At 49.1% G+C, this 12,438-nt stretch overlaps 1 protein-coding gene across 4 annotated transcripts in view; it reads right to left on the bottom strand.

The window, feature by feature from the left end:
- Positions 1-12,438, bottom strand: part of Dpp6 (dipeptidyl peptidase like 6) — an 887,986-nt gene that overhangs the window by 78,997 nt on the left and 796,551 nt on the right. For all 4 annotated transcript variants that reach the window (XM_057791926.1, XM_057791942.1, XM_057791918.1 and 1 more), the window contains exons 9-10: positions 10,784-10,938; positions 7,384-7,481 (exon numbers count right to left, since the gene is read on the bottom strand). In XM_057791926.1, the coding sequence (XP_057647909.1) occupies positions 7,384-7,481; positions 10,784-10,938 (253 nt within the window). The remainder of the gene's footprint in view (positions 1-7,383; positions 7,482-10,783; positions 10,939-12,438) is intronic.

The following is a 12,438-nucleotide window of genomic DNA, read 5'->3' as shown; positions in this document are numbered from 1 at the left end:
AGGGACTCTGGTCCCTCCTTTCACAGACGAACAACGTAGAGAGCGGATTCTGAGGCAGAGCAAGTGATCACCGCAGCTCCCAGAGAGGGCATCGCTGATGCTCAGCCTGACACCAACTTCATGACACCATCTTGTTGCCAAGGAAATGTCTGCACTCTCTTAGTTGTGCTGGGCTGTGGACAGCCTGTAGACACCTGCTTGGTATCAGGACCCCTTGTGTGCCTCTTCACATCCCCCTGTGAACATGGCTGTGGGTGATCTGGTATCTGGCTTTTGTCTCCTTTTTCAAATTCCTCTACTCTGGCCTTGACCGCAATCATCTGCTCAGCTTCATCCTGATGCCACCCTGTCCATATCTACCTGGGCCACCGGGATCTTGCTCACTCTGATCTGCTGGTGTCCAGTGAATGCTTACTGTCTTAGGGTTTCTATTGCTGGGAAGAGACACTGTGACCAACACAACTCTTTTTTTTTTTTCTTTTTTTTTTTTGGTTTTTCGAGACAGGGTTTCTCTGTGGTTTTGGAGCCTGTCCTGGAACTAGCTCTTGTAGACCAGGCTGGTCTCGAACTCACAGAGATCCGCTTGCCTCTGCCTCCCAATTGCTGGTATTAAAGGCGTGCACCACCACCGCCCGGCCCCAACACAACTCTTATAATGGAAACATTTAATTGGGGGGTGGCTTACAGTTTCAGACATTTATGGCAGCATGCAGACAGACATGGTGCTGGTGAAGGAGCTAAGAGTTTTACATCTTGAACCACAGGCAACAGGAAGTGAACTGTCACACTGGGTGTAGCTTGAGCATAGGAGACCTCAAACCCACCCTTACAGTGACACACTTGTTCCAACAAGGCCACACCTACTTTAACAAGGTCACACCTCGTAATAGTGTCACTTCCTATGGGGGCCATTTTCTTTCAAACTTCCACACATACCTTCCATGTTTCATCTTAAATTAGTGATCCCCTGTGGCTGACTCATGGTGCCTGCTGACTGATTCAGCTCATGTGCTTGATCACTACCTCTGCTAAAGCTGTGTCAAACTCTGTCAAGACCTTCTGTTCAATACAGGGCTACAGCCCTGCTTACCGCAGCCTGAGCACACATGGGAAAGCAGGGCCTGCACATCTAGTGACTCAACACTTATAGACCTCCTCAGAGTCCAGGGAAGCACTTTGAATATGTCTCCTGACCTCGAGACTCTGAGGGGACTGTGGTGGGCAGGAGCTCTGCTTCCAGAGAGATCTGAGAGGCCGGTCGGAACTCAGGTGGCAATGACCTCTGGCTTTAGAGACCCATGCCTGGCCCTGAAAAGGATTAGGGGAGTCTTTAGCAGTCACCTGCCCTCTTTGGACCTCAATTTTGGTCTCTGTAAGTCACAGGCGGAAATGTAAGGAAAGTGAGGACAGTTTGGGAGCCCTAGAAGCATCAGGATCCTTGAGACGGGAAGGCGGGGGTGAGGACGAATGCCAAACACTGACCTGTTGTGGGCAGACAGCAGGCGTGCATCCATTCTGGCACGCCCCAGTACATGCGGACATATCTAAACACAGGCTGCAGACCGTTTTCTGTCACATCCTGTTCTCTGGCAGATACCCTCAAATGAGTGTACTGGTTTGCTAGCTGTGTCTCAGGGGAGGAGATTAGCTGTCACTTCAGCCCCTTCCTTGTGTTCACCATCGGCCGACTCACCGGCCTTGTGATACAGCACGGAAAGCCCTTGTCCAGAATGCTGCCAACACTCAGATGTCAATGCTGCTTTTTTGTTGACGTCTGCTCTATTCACAGGCCTGCCAAAGAGCTCATCATTCATGGCTGTCTCCCGACAACATCCTCAGAACACCCTGGGTGCCCGTGATACCTGAGACACAGCAATGAGCACCAGACTGTCCTGTTTCTCCCCTGGAAATGCAGCTAAGGAGACTTCTGGGACTCTGATTTTCAATTCCTATGGGCTAGGCATTTTAAATAGGGAAGATGCTAATTCAGTGGTTGGTAGTGACTCTGGGAAAACATTTGCAGTGATTCTATAGCACAAAGGTTTCTCACTCTCTAGCCTGGAACGACTGTGCCATTCCCACCACCAGCAAGAGCTTCCCACATTGAGCAGCCGGGACCCACCACAGTGTGGCGTTATGCCTAAACCAGAAAGGAGGAAGGCTGAGTTTCACAGGGGTGCTGACACAGTCTGGATCAAAGATACTGTGTGTGGAGAAGGAGCTAGGGGTAGAGAAGGCTTTGCAGTGTCAGCTGACCAGGAAACAGTGGCACACCAAGTCCTTGTGTACAGTCTGGGAGTACAGTGCAGGCTGTGTGCTGGATACACGCTCAGATGCGTGCACCATCTCTGTACTGCTCTGTACCTACACTTGATCTATAACACACCCGTCCCTATAAATAGCTTTATTTCTATCTATATCCAGATCCACATGTATATCCATATTTTTAAAAAACTGCAATTTCAAAAAGATATATTTATTTACTTTTATGTGTATGGTGTGCTTGTCTGAATTATGTGTGCCGCAGGGCCATTCTTGATCTTGACACGGATTTCCCAAGACACCCCTGCTGTCGGCAGGTTCCTGAAATGTCTGAGAGGTGCTCCCAACACTTCCACGGGATCCTCTTTCACTCCCACGTGTGGCTCCTGCCCTGGCCCTTCAGAGTCTGCAACAGGGTGCTGTCACAGCTTCGGAGAGTGCATTCTCAGGGAGGCTCTCCACTGCCCAAGGGCCTAACACAGCTCATGCTACATAGACAAATGAGGGCACAGGAGCCACATGGGAGGATTCACAGGGCCAGCGTAACACAGCATCCCAGAGAAGCCAGGCTGGGTGGAGACAAAGAACAGCCATGCACTGGGGAAACTGACAAGGTGTCTGGTGTCTTTCTCTGCCCTGTGCCTGCCTGCTGACTGTATGCCTGCAACTACAGGATTCCTGGTTACTTCTTTCTACATTTTCAAGGGTATTAAAATGTCTTAAAATTGTATGTGTGTGCAGCACATCAGTGAACATGGGGAGGTCAGGAGACAGCTTTTGTGAGTCAGTTCTGGGTCAAATTTGGGCCTCCAGGCTTCACTGCAAGCATCTTTACCCACAGGGCACATCTCCCCACCCCCACCCCCATGGCACTTTAAGTATCCCTCGTACCCTAAATAGAGCAAATGTCTTATTTCATTTTATAGTTTTGAAGCCTTACTTTTTACTTTTAATTATTACATCCCTGTATGTATATGCCACGTGTATGGGGGTGCCTATGGAAGCCAGAAGAGGGTGACACAGTCCCCTGAAACTGGAGTCACAGGTAGTTGTGAGCTGCCAAGCAGGTGTGCTTGGAACCAAACTCGTGGTCTTCTGCAAGAGCAGCAAGCACTCTTAATCACTAGCCACCTCTCCAGCCCCCTTATTTCCCTTTTCCTCAGTGGAGGCTGTCGCCAATGTCTAATGCCAAAACATTAGCCTCCACCTCCAGAAAATAACCGGCACAAATGAAATCGACCTCAAAATCCTATGGAAAGAGAAACTTTGGTTCTAATATTTAAATTAACTTACTCATTGAGCAAATTTGTCTTGAACTGAAATAATGCACCACTCCTTGTTGCAGGATGGTAGTAAACTTACAAGTGTGTGTGTGTGTGTGTGTGTGTGTGTGTGTGTGTATCCCTACTCAACCACTCCACATTGCAGGCCGGGCAGAAACAAGAACAAATCAATAAAGAAAAGCTGACCCTCTGGACCCCCTGGTTCTGAAGGGGAGAGCAGGTAACCTGAGCTCTCCAAAGGGCTTTCAGGGCATAGAAGACCCTAGTGATAGACGATAGGGGGTGCTAGAGTGACCCATCAAGTAGCAGGTTTGAGTGACTGAGTGCTTAGGCTCTTAGAGAAGCTGTCTAGTTTTCCTCTGTGAGGAGGGACGCTGCAGACGCTCTGAGCAGGAGCCTCATGACCCACTGTGGCTTTATGTCACTTTAGCTACTGTTTGGAGATACAGTGGGTAGGGAATCAGGAGACTGACAAGCCATGGGGGGGGGGGCGATACTGCTAGGCACAGGAAAGGATACACAGGGAGGAGCAGATCCCTGAGGCAGTCAAGGTCAGTCAGCCAGCCAGTCAAGGTGAAGATGGAGTAGCCTAGACTGGGGTAGGAAAACTGCAGGGCTTAAGGGCAGGAAGGGACCAGGCACCCCAGCTTACTGAAGACTGTCCAGTTTCAGATGCCAATGAGAAATGGTGGCTGACTTCATCCAGCCCTCCTACAGAGGCCAACGAGATCATGCAAAACTATAAGAAGCATCCCTTCCTGTGTTGACTGCTTTTGACTGACTGGCAACTTTCGTCCCTGTTGGTGTAGAGGAATCTTTTGGACTCTGCCTGCTGGACCAGCAGGAATCCAGCAAGTTCAATGCCACGTTTGTCGAACTGTCTGTAGATATCCATCTTCTCAAATGTCATCTGGACCCATCTGAACACTTTGTTGCATCCTTTGTTCACTGTGGAGTTAAATCTTCAACTCAAGTCCCCATGTCTCACCTGGGAATCATAATTTGACCACATAATTGACAATGCCCAGTGGTGATGCTAGGCAGCCAGTTAGCTATGTGAACATGAACTTCTCTGACAAGCAGGGGACATTTGAGAAGGGAGATGTGGCCTGCAGGGAATAGTACCAGCCAGGAGACTGATGGGTCAGGCTATGCTCCCTGAATTACCTCCTAGAGTTTTACCAGCTACCTCGGAGACCGCACACGTTCCATGATAGGTACCTTCCTCCATTTTACAGAGGAGAGAACAAGCGAGAGAGGCTGGAAATGCCTGGGGCCACGGGACTGAATCCAGTCGGTTGGTAGGGAACCTCATTTCATACCAGGGCTTCTCTGGTTGGAGCTTCGTTGACGCCAGGAGACCTCTTCCATCCATGGCTGGGGATGGGGAAAGAGGGATCAGGGCAGCCCCACAACAAGACTAACCAGGCCCAAGATTTTGTTTGTGTCAAGGCTGAGAAATTCTGGTCTAGCCAGTGACATGGTCACCTCCAGACAAATGGCCTCTTCTTCCATACACCTTCATGATTCTTCTCAGGCCCACAGTTGTTTACATGTCTATAAGGCTTTGCCTTCTGTCCGTTTCACCCTCTACACTGTAGGCTCCATGCTCACCCTCTATCAAATTCTTAGTGCCAGGTTGAATGGCAGGCAACCACCAACTGCGTGCTCACATTGAGACTACATTCTGATACATCTGTGTGAATCTTTACCAACTGCGTGCTCACATTGAGACTACATTCTGATACAACTGTGTGCATCTTAGGGAAACTCTAGCGAGGCTAGAAGATGGCTCAGAGGCTAAAAGTGCTTGCTGGTCTCAGAGAGGACCTCAGTTTGGTTTCTAGAATCCGCATGGTGACTTACAACCATCTGTAACTCTAATCCCAGGGGACCTGACTCCCTCTTCTGGCTTCTGCACACACTGCATGCATGTGGGCACATATGTCTATGCAGGCAAAACCACTCACACACATGAAAGAAAAACAAATAAAATTAAGAAAAGAAAACCTCAAGGAAGTGTGACAGAGAATCAGTAGGTGGAGTAGCATCTGCGTGTTACAGATTTGTGTTACTCATGAAGCATGTTATTGCCTTTAGCTTAAGAAATTAGAGCAAGCAGAAGACCTGAAAACCAGCCAGCCCTCAAACTTTAAGTCCTGACTGCAGCTAATTTTTCATTGTCCTTGAAGCTAATCAAGTCTGTGGAAACAGCATCACCAAATTGACTAAATGAGACTCCCAATTAACTCAAACAGATGGCTGAAATTTTCCAGGTGACTTTCCATATTAATTCAGCATGTTGGCTGGACCAGGCCCCTGGAGGCTTGGCAGGGATTGGCTGAGAGGGAATTGATGACATAGAGGGATCTTCAGGAGAGATGCAGAGACAATAACCTGAGCTGTTTTAGCTCAGTAAAAATAGCATCAGCCAAACTGACTGATCTTCCTCCACCATTGCACTCGGAGCAGGGACTGCCCCGTGATGGGCCACCAGAGTCCTACCCTAGGAAGCTGCGGGGGCTCAGGTTTATGAAGACTCAGTAGGGGCACCTAATCCTGTCTGGCAAGGAATAAGACCAGTCCAGGGCAGGAAGAAAAAGGAAGAGGCTAGCCCTTTACAGATCACCAAATTTCCAAGCCTGGCCTTTCTCCATGTCCTCCCAGGGGCACCATGATAACAGGTTCCACCAAAGAAAGGGGTTGAAGACCTTCAGTGGAATTCTGCATGTGGGGCGCAGGTTGGACATGCCAATCCCTCTTGGAAGAGCATTATCATCATCCCTTCCCCAAGTGCCCAAGGCCCCTGCACAATTCTACTGGGTTCCAGCATCTTCCCTTCTATCCCCGTCTACTGATGCCATATGAGTGCCTTTGCTTGGTGACTCCGTGGGGGTGAAGAAAACTACACATTAGGGGAGTTAGGGTGCTATGTCAGGGAAAGGAGAACGGAGGGTGTGCATGTGGTGGAGAACCCTCCCCAGGGGAGCGAGAGCAACTGGGCCAAGCACTTGCCCTTCTAGAAGCCACCAGAAACTTCTAATAATGTGGAGATTTGTAAGTGACAGAATCACGAAGAGCCAAATTTTTTCATGTAGCCTGGGCACCCGCTGAGTCTCCAAATTGGGTGCTCCCAGCACGAACAGCTCTAATAGACATTCAGAGTCCTAGATGTGTGGGTCGTCTCCCTGTTCTTGCAGAGAGGTATGGTGACTATGGAACCAGACTCTAGATGGTTTGGTCCGCAGATGGCTTGATTTCAAGCAAAGCCGATATTCAAATAATTTCACTTCGATGGATCCCATTTTTCTGATTTAACTAGAAAGTCTGTACAAAGTAGATGTTTGTAGCGATTGGCCAACATGATTTTCCACATGCCCTTTGAAGCACATGCCTGTCACCCGCTGGGAGGTCTGGCCCTTTTAGAGCAGGACTCATCAGGCAGTTGTAGGAGATGCTTAGCTAGAGGTCCTCCAAAATCCTGAAAATGGGATGCTGCTCATGGAAATTGGATTCCAGGATTTTCTTGTATCAGGTGATCCAGAGGTTGCCATTCGTTTGCTGTGTGAATGACCCTGTTGTGACAGGGGCTGACCCAACATGCTTTTCCAGAGGACGTTCCTTCCCATGAGAAAGGTTATCTGGCCTGATATAAGGTCAGGAATAAAAGTATATGCTGCTTGGTATTTCCCACTTTTTTTTCCCACATCATCAAGGAAGGCTGGGAGAACCAAGCCTTTGGAGCCTAGCCAGTGCTACAAGAGAGCCCATTCTGGAGAAGCTGCATTAATGGCTTCCCTTTGCATTTGTTTCTAACCCAACAGTGCAAGAAACCAACCTCATGCGAGGGTCATCAGGTGGTATCATCTCCAGGTCGTGGGTGGGCCCACTCAAGCCGATGACGTGGAGGGAGATGCTGGGGTTTTCACTGCCAGCCTGCAAAGTGAGGGGACAGAGCTGTGAGGGAGCGGTGTGAGGGAGTGGCCATGATGCCTGGAACCCCCCTTGGCTTTGCAACATTTTGTCCGAAAGACTCACATCTGGGCACCATGGAGTTGATACTAAAGAGCATCACTTACATTGAGGACAGATGTGTGTGTGTGTGTGTTTGCATGTGTTCGGAGGCCAGAGGACAAGACTGGGTGTCGTGCATCCTGAGATGCCATCCACTGTCTTGTTTGAAGACAGCATCTCTCACTGGTCTGGAGCTCACCAAAGCTGGCTTATCAGAAACCTCGGGGATTTTGTCTTTGCCTCTCCAGTGCTAGGGTTACAACTATATCCCATCACACCCAGATTATTATGTGGGGATCTAACTCTAGGCCCCATGCTTACATGGCAAGTATTTTACCAGCTGAGCTCTCTCCATTCCTAATATACAGAATGTTTAAAAGGCAGAGAGATCTGGGTCAGCTCTGCCTTCCCAGGAGTCTTGTCCTCTGCCCATTCCATCCAGTTCACTCCGTCTGCCAGTGCTGGGGGTACTTGGCTAGCCATGAGAAGGAAGAGAACTGCTTAGGAGGGCAGAGAGAGGTGCGGGGTCATGAAGACGAGAGTGGAGCATGCACAGATGGTAAGGAATACTGATCTATGAGGGTCACAGCTCCCAGGAGCCTCTTTCTCAACAAAGAACCACAGTACTGATCAGTTTCAGCCATCTTCTCTCTCTGGAGACCAAATTCTCAACTGAGAAGGGCTGGGAGAGGCATGGCTCAGCAGGCCTGCTCAGACCTGATGTCTTCAACCTCTTATACATTTAGGTTAGAAGGAATCTGTCCCACAGCAGGGAACAAGTTGGCAGCTGGATACTCTGACTGGGAGTGGGAAAGAACAGGGCACATCCCAGAACTCTGTCGGTCAGTCTGTAGAATTTCTATTAAAACATGGACCCCAAATCCTCAGCAAGACTGCACTTTCTAATTCCTGGTTAAGAGGACATGTCCCATAGCACACTGCCAAATCAAGGAACTTACTAGATTTTAGGCTGTCACTTATAAGGACAACTGTAAGGATATATGTATGTGTTTATACATGTACACATGTATGTATGATTGGTGTGTATGCATATGGCTGGTGTATGCGTGTGTGCATGTATGTATGTGTATATTAGGGGATATAGAAGAGCTAAGGAGACTTGGACTTAGTCTCATATACTATGTTTAACTGAGTCCAACTAGCCTTTTACTTTGTATACAATGAAGACTGGTGGGAAAGAGAGCAGAGACACCTAGTCAATGGCAAATTCATGCTACAATCTCCCAGGAGAGGAAAGGAGACAAGGCTGTGTCCTCAGTGACTCATGCCCTCCACTCTGGGACCCCAACAGGCACTGACCACACTCCGCAAAGGCTACTGGTGGGAGTCTGTACCACCAGATGGACTGGATGAATCACCCCAAATTCCTATGCTGCAGCTCTTGCCCTAGGTGGGTGGTATTTGAAAGCATGCTCTTATGGTAGTGATTAGGGTTAGATGAGGTCATGTGGGTGGGGCCCAATGATGGCATTCGTGTCATTAAGATACCAGAGCTCTCGTCATCTGCCTTGTGAAGAAATAATGCGATGTGACTCAGTTGGGAGAGAGCTTGCCTAGTGCACAGAGCACTGTGCTCAGTCTCCAGCACGTGTGAACTGGGAATGGTGATGCCTGCAATCCTAGCACTTGGGAGGTAGGAGATCAAAAGTTCAAGGCCATCCTCAGGGACACAGAGAGTTCCAGGCCAGTCGGAGACATTTGAGACTCTATTTTTTTTTTTTAAATAGTACTCAAAAGAAGACGTTAGTCTGCCAGCAAGAAAGAGACATCATCAGGACCTGGATCATCAACATCCCAACTTCAGACATCCAGCCTCTGTGAGGACACCACTGTGGTCATGGTGACACGGCTGTGTGGACACTACTGTGGCCATGGGGACATGGCTATGAGGACACTATTGTGGTCATGGGGACACGTCTGTGAGGACACTACTGTGGTCATGGGGGCATGGCTGTGAGGACACTACTGTGGTCGTGGGAGTGGCCTAAGTCTGTGGTGTTCTGTTTGGCCGCTGACACAGGCAAGCTCACTAGGTGCTCGCTTCCTCTTGTCCATTGTTTTGAGCCCATATACGTCATTCTCATCATGGGTCCTCTACAGGCTCAGAGACTTCTCACCATATGGGAACATGCACTGCTAGTTTTTAGATCAGCCAGGTGGGTGAGAAGACCTCAGCTCAAACATTCCCTGGCAGGGGTAGAATGGTCTCAGAGGTATGAGTGGGGCCCAGCAAAGGGGGGAGCCCAGCAGTAAGGGTACCATGCTTACTTGTTGTCTGGCCTTAAAGCAGTCTGGTGATGCCCTTGGGAATAGGCTAAGTAGCTGTGTACAGCCTAGGAGCAGGAGCTGCATCCGTATTCCTTGGATGCTAGCCTCCAAGTGAGGGAGTCATGGAAGTTTCTGTATCAGGATCTGCCCTGTGCATGGATGTTGAGATGTGATGCAGAATTGAGGTTTGGAGGCTCCTCCCACTTTCCTGTGTCCTTCCCTGCTGTTCTGCTGGCTCAGCCCTGTCTTTGTCTACTTTGATCACCATAACAAAATATCAAAGACTTGGTGGCTTATGAACAACAGGGATGTAAGCCTCACAGCTTGGGGCTGAGAGGCCAAGATCAAGGTGCTTGTTGATTTCCTGTCTGGTGAGGGCCTGGGCCTCGTAGATGAAACCTGTTCCGTGACTCCTCACACAGTTGGAATGGAAGAGAAGTTCTCTGGCTCCTTCATATGCCCCTCAATCACAGGGCTCCTCACCCATACCCTGGATCACCTCTCAAGAGCCCCACCACCTTGGGGTCTCAACATATGGATATTGGGGGACATAAGTTCGCAGACCAGCAGTGACTGTGGATAGTTTAGCCTCTTCATGGCCCAGGAAGCCAGAAGAGAGAGAAGTCCTTCTAACCTACCGGAAGTTGCATCGCACAGGGAGCCAGAAGTGCAGGCTTTTGGTCACCTGGAGTCACTGAAAGGGGGTGATGTATTTATTTTGCTTATAAGGACCTTAGACAAATAATCAGTGATCATTCAGTTATTTAGAATCAAGCAAACCTGCCAACAAACTCAACAAAGATGGGACTTTAATGAGACATGAGTGTTTACTGTACAGCCGGCAAAGAAGTCGGATTATAGGACCTCTACACATGGAAGCAGTGGCCGAACGAGCTCATGAATGACTCGGGTTGACTGAACCGCTCTTTGCCTACCTTAGGGTAGTGGTAGGGCTTCACAGTGGGATAGATAGAGCCTGTGTACGTCGGCAGCTCCATAACAGGAACCCGAGAGTCATTGATGGTAGCATAGGCGAGCCTCGTGCCATCTGGTGACCACCAATGTGCGATGTGGCTCTTCAAAATCTCCTCTGTGGGAAAATAAAGCAGAAAATGGTGAGTAGAAGCTGATGCTGGGGAGATGGGGCTGCGGGAGCCTGCAGGGGGCTACAGGGAGCTGCAGGGGCCTACAGGACTGCAGGGGGTTGCAAAGGGCTACAGGGACTGCAGGGGACTGCAGAAAGCTTCAGGGGGCTGCAGGGGGCTATAGGGGTTGCAGTGGGCTGCAGGGGGCTACAGGGGGCTACATGGTTGCAGTGCGCTGCAGGGGCTTCAGAGAGCTGCAGGGCTGCAGGACCACAGTGGGCTACAGGGGCTGCTCTTGGGAGCTGGTCAGGGACAAGTGACACCTCGGGTCTGTGAGTCTATTTTCCCTTTAAACTTTTTCAGCTCGGTTTCCCTCATGGGGTTCAGAAGCATCTGACACCACAGTGAAGCCTGACATGGTAAACCAAAGTTCAACCAAACACACGCTGGTTGCACGGAATTGGCTCTAGTATAAATTTGATCCCTGGGCCTAAGGAGTACTTTGTTTCTGTTTTATTTTCCTTAACTGGGTAATCATTGGATTTTAATTATCTCATTCAATTTCCTACCTTTTCTTGATAATATTTGATGCATATTACAAAGCCCTTTCTCTGCTAATGAGTGCTTTTGAGTTGGACTGTTATATAGCTGTAGATATGTGTGTGTGTGTGTACAGGCACACATGGGCATATGCTGTGTCGTGTGTGTGGACACCAGTGCAGAACCTCACATGTTCTTTAGATGCTGTTTGCCTTGTTTTTTTTTTTTTTTTTTTTTTTTTTTTTTTGAGACAGGGTCTCTCACTGGCCTGGAGGTCACCAAGTAGGCTAGGCTAGCTAGCTGGCCAGCAAACCCTGGGGCCCCTCCCATTTCCAAATCCCTGGGATTGTAAGCACAAGCCACTAGGCTTGCTTGGCTTTTGTTTGTTTTGTTTCACTCTTTCTTTTTATTTATTTATTTTTTTGAGACAGAGTTTCACTAGTTAGCCCTGGTTGGCCTGAACTCACTATGCAGACTAGTCTGGCCTCTGGTTCACAAAGACTCACCGGCCTTTGCCCTGAATGCAGGATTAAAGGTGTGCACCACCATGCCCAGCTACACCCAGATTTTTTTTTTCTATATGGATTCTTAGGATTGAACTCAGGTCCCTTTTACTGAGCCGACCCCCTAGGCAGGCAGATCATCATATCAATATGGTCTTACAAAGGACACCAGAGGAAACCAGTTCACGCTGTGGTGCGTTCATGAAGACAGGCTGGGGCGAGAGAAAGGAGAAAGGAAGCTATGGGGAGGTTCAGCCTTAGACAACAGGTGAATATATAGGGAGACCTGCGTGGCCACATGTCTTCTACTACAGAGGAGGAAGGAGGAGGTGTCCTCAGGCCACACATGTGCCTCAGCCTTACAGCATCTCAGTTTCACTGGGTGGCTCTAAAGCAATGTGGACCCATCCTAGAAAGGACAGAGATGGGAGATGGGAGTCCAATGTCTCTTCTAACACTAAC

Source organism: Chionomys nivalis, chromosome 1, assembly GCF_950005125.1.
Source record: "Chionomys nivalis chromosome 1, mChiNiv1.1, whole genome shotgun sequence".
Classification (NCBI taxonomy): Eukaryota; Metazoa; Chordata; class Mammalia; order Rodentia; family Cricetidae; genus Chionomys; species Chionomys nivalis.
This window is presented reverse-complemented; position numbering and strand designations above follow the sequence as displayed.